The following is a 17,116-nucleotide window of genomic DNA, read 5'->3' as shown; positions in this document are numbered from 1 at the left end:
ATGGGAAGCGCAGTGTGGGGGGGCCGTGGCCGTGGGAAGGGGGCGCCGGGGGCGCGGTCAGGGAGGCGGCCCCGGCGGGCTCTCCGCGGTGTCCTCCCCGCCCGACGCCGGCCTGGCCCGGGGCAGCTCCTCGCAGACCCACGCGGTCGGGAGGAGCTCGCGCTGGGTCTGCTCGTGGCCGTGCGCCGAGGTCCCGCGGGCTCGCGGTCCTCGCGGGGCCCCGGGCGTCCTCGGCGGGACCCAGCCGCGCGCGCCTCCCCCTTCCCGCGCGGCCCACGTGGCTTCCCGGCTCGCCCCGCCCCTCCGCGGGAGGACGCGCCGGGCGGCACTGCGCAGGCGCGGTGGCGGCGGCCCGTCGGCGCTCCCGGCCTGCCCCGCGCGCTGACGTCGTGCAGCCTCGTCCCCGCCGCCGCCGCCGCCGCCGCCGCTGCCGCCGCCGCCGTCCCCGCCGCCGCCATAGGAGTCGGCTGCCTCTCGGCGCGTCCGCCGCCCCCGCCCGCCGCGCGCCGCCCGCCCAGCCCTCGCGCTAGCAGCCGCCGCCGCGCCCGGCCGCGCCCGCGGAGTTGGCGGCGGGGCCCGAGGCTGCGCGCGCGCGGCGAGTCAGGCCCGGCCTCGCGGGAAGCTCGAGCCCCGGGCGCCGGCCCCGCGCCGCGCTGTGGATGAAGCATGTCGGCCACCAGCGTGGACCCTCAGGTAGCGGGCCGGGGCCGGGGCCGGGGCCGGGGCCGGGGCGGGCGGGGCGCGGGGGCCGCGGCCGGGGGCGTGAGGCCGGGCGCCGGGCCGGGGTCGGAATCCAGGCCCGGCTCGCGGGGCGCGGGCCGGGGGCGCGGGGCGGGGGCCGCGCCGTGGAGCTCGAGGCCGGGCCGGGCCGGGGTCGCGGGGCCGGAGGCGCGGAGGCCGGGCCGGGGTCGCCCGCGCCGCGCCGCGCCGCCGGGAGCGTTCTCGGGAGAGTAACTTTGTCTTTCCTTTCCCGGGCTGGGGTGCGTCCGCCCGCACGTCCCGGCCTGCGGCGACGCAGAGAACAAAAGGACAAGATAAGAAAGGTGAGCCGAGCTCCGCGATGGCCGCGCCCGCCGGGTCGGGCCGGAGAAAGTCCGCCGGCCTGGCCTGGAACCGGAAACGGAGTTTCCTTCTCCGGCTGCTAGGGGATGGACTTGTGCGTGACCGGTCAAGACTTTGCAGATAGTTCCCTCCTACGGTTCCACCCCCGGCCCGGTCGCTGGTTCTGGGGAGGATGGAGACGGGACGGAATGAAGCCTTGCCCTAGAGACAGGCCCCGGAGGCGGGGGGCCGAGCGACCTGCCCTCTACTGCCCACTGAGGACGAGGCAGGCGGTAGGCCAGGCCTTGCTTCAGCGCTCACAGCAGTCTGTTGTCATTTCCTTTGTTGTTCTGGTTTGGGATAAACTCACAGCGCTCTTGTGAAAACTTAGGACACTTCTTGTTTCTTTGGAAGACTTAACCGGCGTGTGTGTTACTGTAGCGCAACCAGATACGATTTATCTATCGTGTTCTAAGATTGGGAAAGGCCCAGCACCTTATTTACCGTTCTTTTCCCTTCATTTCCTGGCCAAGCTTTCTAACGGCCAAAAGTAAGTGGAGAGCGGATACTAGTAAACTTGGGTTACCACCCCTTCCCGGCCGAACATCCCCTTTTCTCACTTCTTCACCCCTTCATCCTGTTTGCCTAATCTGAGACCCTGTTTCCTGAGCTGGAGGTAGGGCTCTAGTAGACCTGTAGCCTGGCATGTGGGAGGATGCCCTGGGTTCTATCCCCAGCACAAAACAAATCATAGAACCCTATTCTTCCCCCTACTTTTGTCAGCCTCCTACCAAGTTGTGATTATGTCTTCATTAAGAATGTAACGTAAACTATTAAAAGTTCTGCATTACCATTGAAACTAGGTATGTAAGCATCAGCTTTTAATGGATTATGCCCATTTTTAAAAGTCATTATTTATGTTAGAAATGGATGAAAATGGACCTTACTGACTAATTTCCATGCTTGAAACTAATCTTTTAAAACTTGATAATATTTTGCAACTTCTTGTTCTAGTACAAAATGGTTCTTTGCATCAGAAGGATACAGTACATGACAATGACTTTGAGCCCTACCTTTCTGGACAGTCCAATCCGGTGAGTTTGTTTTGTTAGCATATTTAAATTTTAAAATTAACTTTAATTGTAACACACCTTTGCTATCATATTCTTGGTGTTTTTTTTAAAACCCTAAGCAAGGAACAGGCCACAAAGCATTAGAAATGATAGAATTGCCTTGAGAACTTGCTTGGAGCCCTTCTTCCTATTTGGCCTAGGCCTGAGTGTGTTGCAGAAGGCTTTCTCCCCGAGGACGTAAACACCCTTTGGCACTAGGGTGCAAGCCAGGTCTTGGGGATTCCCATTCTTTGTGGGCCAGTGAGGAAGTTGCTTTTACAGAGTGAAGGTGTGCGTAGTCCTAAAGTTTTCTGACCTGTTGCTTTTGGCTCTGGAGGGGTAGGATTGTGGGACCAGATCAGCTAAGCACTGGGTGGTGTGATGAGTCGAATCTTCTGGTAGTTCAGGATTTCCCAGCCTTGGCCCTGGGGCATTTTGGACATTGTTTTGGCTATTCTGTCCTCTGTAGGGTGTTTATCATCCTCCTTCACTTTTTTTTTTGAGTGGTTTTGTCAGTCATGGGGCTTAGGGCCTGGGGGCTGTCCCTGAGCTGCTCAAGGCTAGCACTCTTACCACTTTGAGCCACAGCTCCATTTCCGGCTTTAAGAGTCTCGCAGACTTTCCTGCCTGGGCTGGCTTTGAGCTGAGACCCTCAGAGCTCAGCCTCCAGGGTAGCTGGGATGACAGACGCGAGCCGCCAGCGGCCAGCCCTCCTTCCCTTCACTCACTAGATTTCATGAGCACTTACCCCAGCCTCAGCCATCCCACCTGAGTGGTGATACTGCAGTGTCTCCGGGGACAGGATTACCCTGGTTTAGAACCATGAGCAATTGGGAACTTAGGCTTAATCATAATATGTGCTGCTTTAAAAAGTATTGTACATAATTACCTTAGAATGAAGAGAGACTGCCTTATCCCCGTGCTAGACGGAAAGAATGCCTGCCTGTCTTGTTTTTGCTTACCTGCCCTTTTCAAACCATTTTAGACCTTAGTACTCTCATCCTTCTTCCTGTTAGCAGCTTAGGAGCCTGGGAAATCATGGGGGAGGGATCTGGAGGAATCCTTGATCCGCCCTAGAGGCCTGGTTGCCCTTGAGAGTCTGCTCTTCTGGGCAGGACAGGGCATTACAGAACCCAGCTCTCCTCAGCCACAGACTTTTGACCAAGGTGATGACAAGAAGTTAAAAGGTATTTTTTTCTTATTTATTTTCTGTTGGTTGTGGGCTTGAACTCTGGGCCTGGGCACTGTCCCTGAGCTCTTCAGCTCAAGGCTAGTGCTCTACCACTTGAGCCACAGTGCCACTTCCAAATGTATTTTTTAGAATATTCTTTCTCTCTTTTTTTTTTTAATGGCAGTATCATATACCAAATTGTAACCAAAGCAGTGAGAGGGAGGTTACTTCACTACACATGGGATGTATTTTCATAAAGTGCTGGTATTCCTAAAATGGGATTTTTTTCTGCTGTCTGTAATGGTCATATTTGTTTTACCTTGGGGAAGCCATAGAAAAAGAAATGAGTAGCTTTAAAATGGCCTCTTTGTGTTCACTGTGTTACAGTGTGCTCTTTTGAGCAGGGCGATAAATCAGCACATTACTTAAGAGTCAGTCTGTTCTTTCCGTGACTGATAGAAGGTTTTCCACAGAGATGGGAAGCATACAATCCTCAGTTTTCAGTCTTCGCTCGTATTTATAGATAAAGCAGCTGAAGACCCTTGAAGCTGTAGCTTGCTGAGGTAGAAGAGCAGAACTTGTGATCACTCAACAGAGGCATACCCTGTTGTCTTATACAGTGATATCTATCTTTCTGCCTGGAATTTTCGTTTTGCTGTTCCAGTTATGGTCACTGGGAGTTGTTACTGTGTCTAGGTTTGGAGGGGCATTTTGTGGCTGGTAACAGCAATGTTAGAATCTGGTTGGTGGACACAGAACCTTATGGACATGTGCGCGTGTGCAGTACCTCATGGACTTGTGTGTGCGCGCACGTGCATCAGTGCATGCACACCCATGGCTGCATGTGTATATCGGCTGTTAATGTGTTTCAGCTGCTGACGTTCAGAGTTCACAGTTCTGTCATTTGACTTCTTTGCAGCATGCCTATGGAGATGGCAGCAGTGAAGGTAGTGAACAAGCCTCACCCCCTTGTTTTGAACCCAGATATGGTTTGTAGTAGCCAGCTGGAGGTCACTGTGCAGGAAGTATGATACTTACTTAGAATGATTTGGACATCTTTTTGAGCCTGCTGCGTGCTGTTAAGTAAATGCTACTTTTTGTGGGCTTTGGTGGTATGTTGCCACAAACAGGATTCAGTCTCCCTGTTGTGGAGTTGATGTTCCTAGTAGCTGCTGAGACAGCTTCATAACCCCTTTCTGATCTGAGATATGTGTTGACAAACCTTTCTGGAAATGAGGTTGTGGAGAGGTACAGAATGAATGGCTCTGAGTTGAGTGTCCTTGTCCTGTTTTCTTTTTCAAGGCTTTGTTGTTTCAGGCTTCCTGGTTTTCCTGGTTCCTCCTGTTTTCTGGGAAGCAAGGAAGGCCTTACTTTACAGAGGAGGTCCTACTGCCTTTGAGCCATGACTGACTTAGAAACAGTTGCTGCTAATCCCTGGCCTTCCTCATCTTCTGATGAACTGTGGCTGTATGCTGTGACCTCAGGGGCGGGCAGCTGGGCATAGAGAAGGTGGCACCGACACCTGCATTTCAGGTGCTCGTTTGTCAACAGAAAGGAAGGAAACTAAACTGCTTTTGCCTCTTCTCTCATATTTGCTTGTATACTAGGTATCATATGGAATGTTCAGTGTTCCATTGAGTTCCATTGGTGGTAATTTATCTTTTCTGAAGCCTTGCTTATTTAATCAAGTCCTCTGAGGACTGAATTTCTTTTTTTGTGTGTGGATGCTGCTGCGGGGGCTGGAACTCAGGGTCTCATGCACATGATCTGCTTTTTCTTGGGGGGCTGGGGGTGTAGTCCTGGGCTTGGTTTCAGAGAGTGGGCACTGTCCCTGAGCTTTTTCAGCTTGAGGTTAGTACTCTTAACACTTGAGCTTCTGCTTCTGGCTTTTTTTTTTTTCCTTCTTTTTAGTGATTAATTGGATATGGGTCTCATGGACTTTCCTTTTTGGGTTGGCTTTGAACTTCAGTCTCCAGATCTCAGCCTCCCAAGTAGTTAGGATTACAGGCGTGAGCAGGCCATACTCTGCTTTTTTGCTCACAGATAGTGTTCTACCACTTGAGCTATACCTCTAGTCCAGCCTTTTTGTGTGTGTGCATGTGCGCCTGTACACATGGATGGCGGTAGCGGGGGGGGGGGGGGGGTTGTCTGAGGCTTGAACTCAGGGCCCGTGGGCTGGCCCTGAGCTCGCTCTTTGCGCAAGGCTAATACTCTGCCACTTGAGCCACAGCTCCCAACTTCTAGCTTTTTGGTGGTTAATCAGAGGTAAGAGTCTCAGACTTTCCTGCCCAGTCTAGCTTTGAACCTTATCCTCAGATCTCAGCCTCCTGAGTCACTAGGATTTTAGGTGTGAGCTTCCAGTGCCTGTCTCTCACGAGCTCTCTAAGCCGGCTTTGAACTTCCATCTTCAGATCTCCACTTCCTGAATGAGCTACTGTTACCAGCATCCGCCATTGGTGCCTGTCAGGACTGAACTTTGTCGTGAGCGGTCACTTGGCATGTTGGGAAAACATACTTTGCACAGGTAAAGAAGAACTGTCAATCAGCAGGTGCCCATCTGTTGTTTCTTCACACGTGGCTGTGATATCCTGCCACTCTGCCTTGGATCTTGTTTCACTGTTTTGGTCATGATTCGTTTGGGCATTGTTTCTGCTTCTAGACTGAAGTGTTCTTTGAGTGAGCCTAGAATCTCCTTGTGTTGAGTGTAGCATTATACAGCCCTTGACATCATCGTCATCAGGCGTTAGCTTGTGCGGTTGAGTTTGTATGGACATGAACTTTCTCTTTACAGTTGCAGGCCTTGAGAGCTATGAGCTTGGTTTGAAAGCTGTGCTCACCCCACTCACTGTCCAGGATTTCTGTCAGAGTTTTTTTCATGCAACAGTACACTAAGTTAAGTAATGCTGTGCCTTGTCAGGGCATCTGTGGCATGGCCTCTGTTTTATGGGAAGAACTGGTAGGAACTCAGCAGTTGGATTACTGATGTACAGGCAATTTTAGTGGCCCAGGACAACCTGAAGGGTTGGTAGACGTGTACGTGGTCATCTGGGCTTGCGTCTCATATAAGCTTCTGTGGCTGCACCTGGATAACATGGGCTTACATGGAAAGAGGGTCCAGTGCACTGTCGTGGAGGGATTTGCCATCACAATTGCTTCCAGCACTATATCTGGGAGAATTCAGTGAGTCTTCACCTGCTTCTTAATTGGCAAGTTGCTGAGAAAGATGCAGAAATTCTGTGACAAACTGCTGTGTCTGCATATTGACCATCTAGGTAAGAAGCCAAAAGCAGACTCAGGAGGACCAACTTTGAAAACATGAAAATGGCCATCAGAGTAAGCATATAGTTAGTGTTTGAGCTTTTCCTATACCATTTCCTTTGTCCTCAGGACTTGTGAAATAGCGCAGTCACCCTGGTAAGTGACTCAACTGAGCTGCTCCCATATGCCCCGTCCCTTGGTCACTTTTCAGCATTGCTCTGGATGCTTACCTCTTTCATGATTTGGTTTGGCGATATCCCTGTTTCTCAGCCCACTCCAAAGATGTGCTGCTGGGCTCAGGAGGGGTCTCTGCTTTTCCCCCAATGTCTCTTGGTCATGCTGATGAATTCTCTCAGAATTGTTTTCTTCTTAGAAATACAAGTAGAGGAAGTTCCACTTTCACCTGCTGGTTACATAGCTCTAGTCATTCAGAATGGATATCCTCCCACCTCCTCTCCCTCCCTCTTTTGTCTTCTAAGGTAAAGTTGAATAAGTACAGAAAAACTGCCTTTAATTCTAGAATAGGTTTATGAGTTCAGTGTGTTTGGTAATTTGTATCCCAAATGATCTAGGGATAATGGCCACTTATTTAACATTTCCTTATTTTTTTTCTTTAGAGTGTCTTTTTCATTTATTGGTTTCTAATTGTTTATTGTCTTCTGATTGTTTATTGTTTTGCAAGAAGGGGGCTTAAGAGTTCAAACTTACAGTTTCTTCTGTCAAGGGGTTTGAATTTTGTCTGGAAGATATGTTAGCCTCTAGGTAGTGTTTGTCATACCCAGGGCTATAGTAGAAGTCTCAAATGTGGAGCTGGGTACCAGTGACTAATGCCTGTCATCCTAGCTACTTAGGAGGTTAAGACCTGGAGAATCTCAGTTTGAAACAAGCCGGGGCAGAAAAGCCTGAAAGACTCCATCCTGAAGTAATAAACAAAATGCTAGACTTGGAAGTGTGGCTTGAGTGGTAGAGTGCCAGCCGGCAGCAGGAAAGCTGAGCGAAAGTGCGAGGCCAGCGAATGCAAGCCCTAGTCCTGGCTCACACACAGCAAAGGTCACCAGTCATTGAAGGCCTGGGGTGGGGATGGGGTCTTGAGTGCCCTCACTCCAGTGTTCAAGAGCAAGCTTTGGGTTTGTTTAGCTTTATTTAGCTGTTTCCTTGGTAAATAAGCCTATGTATTGGTATCTTACACTACTGCTCTGTGGAGCTCTGAAGCCAGGAAGGGCCTGGGTCACAACCTGGCTCACCTCAGATCCTTAGAAGTGGGTATTACCGGCAGGAGAGAGAATGACTGACCGTGTGACCGTGCTGTAGCTTAAGCAGCCCCAGTGTAGTTCCAGAGCACATGGAAGTAAGTGCTTTTTGATTTAGACAGAACACTTGGCACGTGCTCTGGATGGAGCCCGGGAGCCGGGTCCCTTCCTGGAGAGGCTTGTAGCATCGGCAGCAGCCTGACATACAGAGTCAGACCCTAAAGAATCAGGGATTCCAGGATCAGTGTGGGGCTCTGAAGTTTTGCTTACACTCAAATTACTGAAGTGATGTTTATAGACATCACAGGGTGAGGAACTGCTGAAGTTCACCTGTTGCATGGCAGAGAATCTAGTGGACCAATTACTACTCTATGGCCAGTTCTGTGTCTTCTTTTATGGAATGTCCCTCTACCTATCCTAGAGTGTTGAAGTGACTTAGCTGCAGAGTGTGGTAGGGTCCTGCATTCACGAACACATCCATGGCACCCTTGACAGAGCAGTCCCTTCTCAGACCTCCTGCTGACTTTACTCCTTCCCGACTGACCTTGCCTTACATGTATTCTGCTTTGAAGGCTGACCAGTGGGGGAACATGAGGGCAAATTGCAAAAAACGGAGTCAGAATCATTGAAACCCTTTTTTAAAGGAAGATAAGTTCACGTTTCTCTTAACGTATAGGGTGTTGTAGAGTCCCATTTGTAGAATCTCGAAGGCTTCATTTCCGTAAACTGTTGTTACTACCCTGTTTTAAAACATGGTTCTGAAATGGTCCATTGATAGTGGAGCCTTCTTGTCCCTCCAGTGTCCTGCACAGCGTGGCACTCTGCAGGAAGTCACCTTCCCCTCAGGCAGATATGTGAGGCAGGGCCCTGTTCTGATCAAGAAGATGGCATCTCAAAGCTGCTGACCCAAAGTCTGTACCACACTCTGAGAAGCTTCTCAGAGACTTTTTATTTTTTGTCTGTCATGAGGTCTGAACTCAGGGCCTAGGCACTGTCCCTGAGCTCTTTTGCTCAAAGCTCCCTCTCTGATCACTTTGAACCAGAGTGTCACTTCCAGCTTCCTGGTGGTTAATTGGAGGAGATTGGAGGACTTTCCTGCCCAGGCTGGCTTTGAACCGTGATCCTCAGATCTCAGCCTCCTGAGTAACTAGGATTACAGGCGTGAGCCACGAGCGCCCTCAGAGACCTCTTAAGGTGGCACCTAAGTACTCCCTCCTCCACAAGGGCGTGGTTGGTGCCTGTGGCCTAGCCACTTTAGAGCCCCTTACAGACGGCTGCTGTCATGCAGTCAGGGAAGCCCAGGAAGGCCACCCAGGTAAGGGTCCATTGTGCCAGAGTGGGGTCCTCACCCTTGAGAAACTTGCTCTGCCAGGCCCACTCTGAGAGTCCAGGATTGTGCCTAGAAGACAGTGGGAATGTGAAGCCCAGATCTCCCAGACTCAGGTGGAGCAGCCATCAGGAAAGGTGTGGGGAAGGGACTCCTGCTGTGTCCTTCAAGAGTGACAAGGAGTCCTCCTGAGGTACACGTGAGGGAGGCCTGGGCGCCTCACCTGCGCATCCTGGGTCGTATCAGAAGCGTCTCGGTATCCTTCAAGCTGTTTTCATTTCATCAGTTGCTGTTCCGTAGTGGTCACTGTTAGTGTTGTTGCTGCCGTGGTTGATCCCACCCTAGAGGTTGAAGCAGAGGAAGGGGGCTATTCACCCAGTTCTGTAGTGGCTCAGCTCTTGTCTTACCTGCGGCTTTGTGTGCTGAGATGACAGCCTGGGCTGTGGATCACTGGTTTCTCTGGGTTTTGATGTGGTTATTATATCGGCAAACGTGACTTTCCTTGAGGAAGGAAGAGCTCTGCGTTGTGCCAGGCTCGTTTACACTCGGCCTCTGCGAGAGGGGGCTGGCGAGCTTGGTGTCTTCCTGTGGGACACCAGTCTCACTTGTCATCTGTTTGTTTTTACAGAGTAACAGTTACCCCTCGATGAGTGACCCCTACCTGTCCAGCTACTATCCACCATCCATTGGATTTCCTTATTCCCTCAACGAGGCGCCATGGTCCACTGCAGGGGACCCTCCGATCCCATACCTCACCACCTACGGACAGCTTAGCAACGGAGACCATCATTTCATGCATGATGCTGTGTTTGGGCAGCCTGGAGGGCTGGGGAACAATCTCTATCAACACAGGTTTAACTTTTTCCCAGAAAACCCTGCATTTTCAGCATGGGGAACAAGCGGTTCTCAAGGGCAACAAACTCAGAGCTCAGCGTATGGAAGCAGTTACACCTACCCACCCAGCTCCCTGGGCGGCACGGTGGTTGATGGGCAGACGGGATTTCACAGTGAGACTCTCAACAAGGCCCCTGGGATGAACAGCCTAGAGCAGGGCATGGTTGGCCTGAAGATTGGGGATGTTACCACCTCTGCAGTCAAGACAGTGGGCTCAGTTGCCAACAGCGTAGCACTGACAGGTGTTCTCTCCGGAAACAGTGGGACAAACGTAAACCTGCCGGTTTCAAAGCCAACCTCGTGGGCGGCCATTGCCAGCAAGCCTGCGAAACCACAGCCTAAAATGAAAACCAAGAGCGGGCCCGTGCTGGGGGCCGCGCTGCCTCCTCCGCCCATCAAGCATAACATGGACATCGGCACCTGGGATAGCAAGGGGCCCGTGCCGAAGGCCCCAGCCTCCCAGCAGGCCCTGGCCTCCCAGGCCGCCCCACAGCCCCAGCAGGCTGCTCAGGCGCTCCCAGCTCCCCCACCCTCCCTGGTCCAGCCACAGTATCAGAGCCCTCAACAGCCTCCCCAGCCCCGCTGGGGTGCCCCTCGCAACAGAAACGCAGCCTTTGGTCAGAGTGGGGTGATGAGCAGTGATAGCAGCTCTCCGGGGAATGCCCAGCCCACCTCTGCCCCCAGTGCAGAGTCCCACCCTGTCCTTGAGAAACTGAAGGCCGCCCACAGCTATAATCCTAAAGAGTTTGACTGGAATCTCAAGAGTGGACGGGTGTTCATCATAAAGAGCTACTCCGAGGATGACATCCACCGCTCCATCAAGTACTCCATTTGGTGTAGCACAGAGCATGGCAACAAGCGCCTGGATAGCGCCTTCCGTGCCGTGACCAGCAAGGGGCCTGTCTACCTGCTCTTCAGTGTCAATGGGAGCGGGCATTTCTGTGGGGTGGCTGAGATGAAATCCCCCGTGGACTACGGCACCAGTGCAGGGGTCTGGTCTCAGGACAAGTGGAAGGGGAAGTTCGATGTGAAGTGGATTTTTGTCAAGGACGTGCCCAATAGTCAGCTCCGGCACATCAGGCTGGAGAACAATGACAACAAGCCTGTCACAAACTCCCGAGACACACAGGAGGTGCCCTTAGAAAAGGCAAAGCAAGTGCTGAAGATTATCGCTTCCTATAGGCACACGACCTCCATCTTCGATGACTTTTCTCACTATGAGAAGCGTCAGGAGGAAGAGGAGGTGGTGCGCAAGGTGAGTTGTGTCTTAGGGTAGGGGCCTGCCTGCCTGTGTCTGTGCTCACTGGGTAACCTGAGCATCCAGAGCAAGTGATGGAAGTTGCTGGTGGGCTTTGGGCAGGGCTGCGCTTTCCCCTTACCTTCACTGGAGGATCAGCAGTGCCATTGGACTGACTACTTCTCAGTGTGGTCATTGGGAACACCGGACACATTTTGTTGCCCAGAACGTGAGGGAAGTTAGCTTTGTTCTTATTTTGTTTTCTGAACCCTTGTCTTTCAGTGCTTGCTAGCTTTTCTCCAGTCAGGTACATTTAGAAGATGATGTCCTCTGACACTGGGGAGGCCAGTGAGACGGTGGACAGCACTTGGCAGGTGGTGTCCTTCTTGGGAGCACCCTTCAACAGTTGCAAGCCCTACGTCTGGAGGTGCTTTCCTGTTTTTCTTTAAAAAACCCAATATTCCAATTCAAACATGTTCCATCTAAGAAAGAGAAAGATTGGGAAGGAGCAGGTTTGGAATCCAGACATTTTATACTAGATAGGTTTGTTAGGTCCATTCACCTGGAGTTGGTCCTTACCACCTGAAATACAAGCAGTGAAGCTCCTGGGGTCTGCCTGGGGTGAGTGCATCTCCTCTTCAGAACAGAACTGGTGCCCAAGAGCGGGTCCTAGAAATGGGAGACAGGGATCTTACATACTCTGTAAAGCTTCCTTTTATTCAAGAAGTAGCCAGAAGAGATTGGATTCTCTTCTTTATTTTGTGAAATGTCAGTTTGTGATGGCCGGGTTCCCAGTCTTCTCATCCTCTGTTAGAAGGAGTCACTTTTGTGAAAGCCAAGTGGCTTTAGTGATTGAGCAGAAAGGCAGGTGGTCAGGGCATGTGGTACTGCTTCCAGCACCCTCAGATTACCACCACCACCTCAGATTGCAAAGTAGTATGGAAAAGAAAGCGGGTTTTTTTTCCCCCCAGTAACTAAAATGCTATATTGGCTGTGTTAGGTGTAAATAACCGTGCATCACTTAATGAAGGGACATACTCTGAGAAGTGTCGCAGGTTGATTTTGTTGTTCTGCCGCATTATAGAGTGTACCTACACAAAGTAGTAGACTTATGGCATCGCGAGAGGATAGACTCCCACAGGACCTCTACTGTGTGCACAGAGTAATAAAAGTGCAGAATTCTAGGGTCAGAACAGACATAATTGTTAATGAAACCTGGGTCTGGTCTTAAACATCGCCAGGCATTTATGTGCCCACTTTCTATTGTATTACCATAGAGTATACTAGGTCCCAAAAGTTGGCAGTGAGGTTTGGTATCAAAATCTGCCACTAGTTTGGTTGGAGTTTTAAAAGTTGTAGTGTCCTCTAAAACTTGGGTGAAAACTTGATGTTAGACAACTGTGCTGTTTTTGTGTGGGTCTCTGGTAAAGCTTTGTAGTGGTGAGCAGCCTGCAGGGCCCATTGGTGTCTGCCCTCGTTCCTGATCCTGGAATCATTTGGAGAACTTTGGGGCTTTGCCTTGCCTCAACAGAACAGCCTGGCCTGAGCATCAAGCCTTTGACCCATGTAGTTCAGTGTTGCATTGGAGGTGACAAATGAGAACCCTGATTTGTTATTGGTTGACTGTTGACTATTTAATTATTTGTTTTAGTTCTGGTGGAATTGCAATAGCTTTCTAAACTCAGTACTGTGTAGGGTGATGTAGGTGGTCTTGGGGTGGTCCTTAGATTGAGACATGCCCAGGCTACACTGTATGAGCTACTACTCTTTCCTTGAGTGGCTGCGCTGTTGGTTTTTCCTAGGTGTTTTTTGTTTTGTTTGTTTTTTGCCAGTCCTGGGACTTGGGTTCAGGGCCTGAGCACTGTCCCTGGCTTCTTTTTGCTCAAGGCTAGCACTCTACCACTTGAGCCACAGTGCCACTTCTGGCCTTTTCTGTTTATGTGGTGCTGAGGATTCGAACCCAGGGCTTCACATATGAGAGGCAAGCGCTCTACCACTAGGCCATATCCCCAACCCCTATCTTAGGTGTTTTGGAGTTTAGATTCTGGCTTTTCTGAAGAGTATGGGTTAGTATGGTTCTTGAAGAGTTGGAGAGAGTCTGTTGCTCATTCCCGCTGGTTGTACATAGCACCTTTAGCTGTTGGCCAGGACCCAGCAGATCCCCAAGCCTCTCTTAGAACCCCTGAGAACACATTTCATCTTTTGTTCGTCACTGAGAGACCTCATCACATTCAAATGGTCCTGATTTTACAGCCATTCTTTTAGTATCTGTGGGTTCCAGAGAGATCACCAGTGAGGAAGGGCTGCTTATGTTCAGGATACACTGAGTTCAGTTCTACACTACAGATGCTTGAGTCATTTTTCCCAAAATGCCACCCAACTTCTGCTAAAGACAAACTTCCTTTCAGTAAACCTCAGGTTTTCACTTTTATTACTTAAATGAAGCACATTTGCTTTTTTACTTTGCTTTCTGGACTGTTTGCTTTGGGGGAGTTCACAGAATCAAGGCCAGAAAACACTCAGCATATTGCACAATGATTTAAACACAGCTGGCAATGATAGAGTACCAGCAGTTCCTCTGCATGCATCTATTTTGCTGTGTAATGGACACATTGGAATTTAAATTTTTTGATTTCTGGATTTATTTTTTGTGCCAGTACTGGGGCTTGAATTCAGGGCCTAGCCACTGTCCCTTAGGGTTTTTTTTGTTGTTGTTGTTGTTTTGAGCCACAGTTCTACTTCTGGCTTTTTGCTGATTAATTGGAGATGAGTCTCATTGGTCAAACCATGATCCTGAGATCTCAACCAGTTAGGAGCATTTAGGATTACAGGCATGAGCCAACTGCACCCAGCAGTATTAGGGTTTGAACTCCAGAGCTTATGCTTGCAAGACAGGCACTCTACCATTTGAACCACAGCCCTAGTTAATCTTTTAGGTAACATCTCATTTTGGTCTTAACTGCCATCTTCTTACTGTGACATAGTTGGAGCTGCTACATAGTTGGAGCCTCATTCAGGCACCACCAGAACTGTGCTTGAGGAAGCTGGGTATGATAAATCTGCAACTGGGACTATGAACAAGCAGGCTTTCTGTATCTAAACTATAGGAAGAACAATGTAGTTAACGTCTTTGCAGTTTCATTGTCCAGCTATAGATTTACACAGCTGGTTTATTGGGAAAGCACCAACAGTCATAGGGGAAATTATGTCAGTCCTAGGCTGACATCTGTTATGACTAGCCAGTTCTTGATTGCGTAAAGTAGTGACCATTATGTGTTAGGTCCCTGACCTGACCCAGCCCAGCCTCCAACCACAGCCACGTATTGGACTTTGGAGTCTTGGTAGAAAAGTAGAATAAGGATTCAGCCCATCGTCGTTGGCTCACGCCTGTCACCCTAGCCACGAAGGAGGCTGAGATCTAAGGATGTGTGGCTCAAAGCCAGCCCAGGCAGGAGAGTCTGTAAGATACACTCTTACGTCCAGTGCACAAAGCTGGAAGTGGAGCTGTGGCTCAAGTGATATAGCACTAACCTTGAGCAAAAAAATCTCAGTGACAGTCCCGGGGCCCAAGTTCAAGCCCCAGAACTGGCACAAAGCATAAAAGAATAAGCATTCAGTGTTCTTCTAAGGAAGAGCTGTGCTGCCTCTGTCAGCTGTTGTTGCTTTTTTGGTGCTATCCTGGGGATTTGAACTTGGGGCCTGGGCACTGTCCCTTAGCTTTCTTGCTCAATGCTGGAGCTCTGCCACTTGAGCCACACCTCCGCTTTCAGCATTTTGGTAGTTAATTTGAAGGTAAGGGTCTCACAGACTTTCCTGGCCAGGCTGGCTTTGGAACTGTGATCTTCAGATCTCAGCCTCCTGAGATTACAGGTGTGAAGATTCAGCTCGGATTACAGGTGTGAGCCAGTGGCACTCAGCTCTTCCATGTACTTTGTTTGAATCTCTGGTTGTTTTGCCCTGCAGCTTTGAACCTGGTTTGCGTCTAGGATGAACATGCCAGGTGTGCCTGTCGTTAAGTGGTGTGCTGCCTGCATCTTACATCATGGGTTTTCCACAGCGAGAGCTGTGTTTAGATGGGAAAGACAGATGGTGTCTAAACCCAGGTGTCAGAAGCCAGGAAGGCAGTGTGGGAAGAGTTGGATGCAAGTCCCTAACGTGTGTGTCAGGCATTCTCTGAAGAAGACCTGTCTTCATGGGAGTGGTGAGCAAGTCTGGGGCCTTGTCCCAGTTGGGACGGCGAGTGGCCACAGCACTCTGGAGCACCAGGCAGCTTTGGCACAGTTTCTCCTCCTGCCTTGTGATTCAGGTCTTGCTTTTTAGCAAGCTGAGCAGACTGGGATGTTTAAATGAAAGAAGATAGCCTTTTCCGGGGACAGTCCTTCCTCTGGATGCAGAGCATTTTGCATTTCCATTACTCTGTGGCATGACAGTGACAGGAGAGGGTGAGCTGCTGGCCCTGCAAGGGGATTGATGAGAATGCTTGAGACCTGGTGTGTAGCTTTATGCCCTGCCCTGGCCTGTGGACCTGGCCTGTCAGCAGTTCGGAGCCAGGACAGTGGGGAAGGTTAGGACGTGGCGCAGCCTTGGGCTTGTTTCTGCAAGCCTGTCACTTGCACAGGATATCTTCAGCTTTTTAACTTGCTCTCCCTTTTTTTCTTTCACAGGAAAGGCAGAATCGAAATAAACAGTAAGAACAAGCCGGTCTTTCTGGTTAACAGTGACTTTGAAAACAGACTTTTCAACTGTATGCTTGGTGCTGTCTCCGGCATCAGCTCCAGCGTGTTGTCCTCATGCGGGTTGAGTGCTTGCGTCTTCACTCTCTTTGTAGTTCACTTTTGCCGGAAGCATCTACATTCATTTGTATGTATCTTTTCTACATATTATAACGTTATAGAACTCACTAATAAAGGACTATTTTTTTGTCAGCTTATCAGACCTAATGTGAAGTATAAATATCCTCCAAGACTTACCTAATTCACCCAAAGATTTTTTTTATTTTGGCAGAAATATGTTCTCATTCTTCTATTCAGGCAATCAAATTTCTTACCCCATTTCTGTGTTGGAGCAGCCATAGAGCCCACAAGCTGTCATTTAGGAATTGCTGGCAGAATTCCATAGTACTGACAGGAAGGTTAGTGGTCACCTGATTCAGCTGGTTTGCTGTGTTTACTGTCTGACAGCCTTCCCAAAGGCTAGCCCTGCCCACTTGGCTTTTCTGTGTGAAAGGTAGCTTTGGTGTTCTCGAAGGCAGCGGCGGTGCTGTGCTTCGGGGAAGGCTGTCCTTCGGAGCATTACCCTGGTGGCGCGAGTCGCTCACCCTCACTGCCCTGTGTCAGGTGTGCTGACCCAGTTCAGATCTAGTCAGCATTCAGGAGTTCTTATTTGCAGGCCATGTTTTATTTTTCCCTGTTCCTCACGTGAGAGTCCTCAAGCCGTCCTAGGTTCTTACACCAGCAGTGCTATGCTTTTGAGTGTAGGACCTGGTAGTGAGTGTGACAGATGATGCTGCCACTGTAAACCCCACCGTGTGTCTAATTTTTTTTTCTTGTTGAGTGGCTAAAAGAAAGAAAAAGTCAAAAACCCTATAAGAAAATGTGTGTCCTGTTTTGCGGAATGAAGCTGTTGAGGATCTCCCCGCTACCTGGAGCTGGAGTTTCGCATGAAAGTGGTGCTCGTGCCCCACGCCCCACCGATTCTGCACGCGTCTGCTGTAGAGGATCCTTACTGTCTTAGAGAGCAGATACTCTTGAAATATTTACTCCAAAAGACCCTGAGTGGACACGTAGACTTGTATTTAGAGTTTGTCACCTCCTCAAGCTGTTGCTG

The 17,116-nt window shown here is 50.1% G+C and overlaps 1 protein-coding gene across 5 annotated transcripts; it reads left to right on the top strand.

Annotated features, from left to right (window-relative positions):
- Positions 1-445: 445 nt before the first annotated feature.
- Positions 446-16,875, top strand: Ythdf1 (YTH N6-methyladenosine RNA binding protein 1). 5 transcript variants are annotated; one of them, XM_048349712.1, is made up of 5 exons: positions 446-693; positions 1,019-1,043; positions 2,056-2,135; positions 9,788-11,308; positions 15,955-16,875. In XM_048349712.1, exons 1-5 carry the CDS (start codon positions 667-669, stop codon positions 15,979-15,981), a joined length of 1,680 nt encoding a protein of 559 aa, XP_048205669.1. In that variant the 5' UTR covers positions 446-666; the 3' UTR covers positions 15,982-16,875. The 5 variants fall into 5 exon arrangements, with proteins under 5 accessions (XP_048205669.1, XP_048205670.1, XP_048205671.1 ...); XM_048349713.1 differs by lacking the exon at positions 1,019-1,043 and having other exon boundaries at positions 537-693; XM_048349714.1 differs by lacking the exons at positions 1,019-1,043; positions 2,056-2,135 and having other exon boundaries at positions 538-693.
- The last annotated feature ends 241 nt before the right edge of the window (positions 16,876-17,116 follow it).

The sequence above is a fragment of the Perognathus longimembris genome, chromosome 6 (assembly GCF_023159225.1).
Source record: "Perognathus longimembris pacificus isolate PPM17 chromosome 6, ASM2315922v1, whole genome shotgun sequence".
Classification (NCBI taxonomy): domain Eukaryota; kingdom Metazoa; phylum Chordata; class Mammalia; order Rodentia; family Heteromyidae; genus Perognathus; species Perognathus longimembris.
The sequence above is the reverse complement of the archived record's forward strand: the minus strand, read 5'-3'. Positions and strand labels throughout refer to the sequence as shown.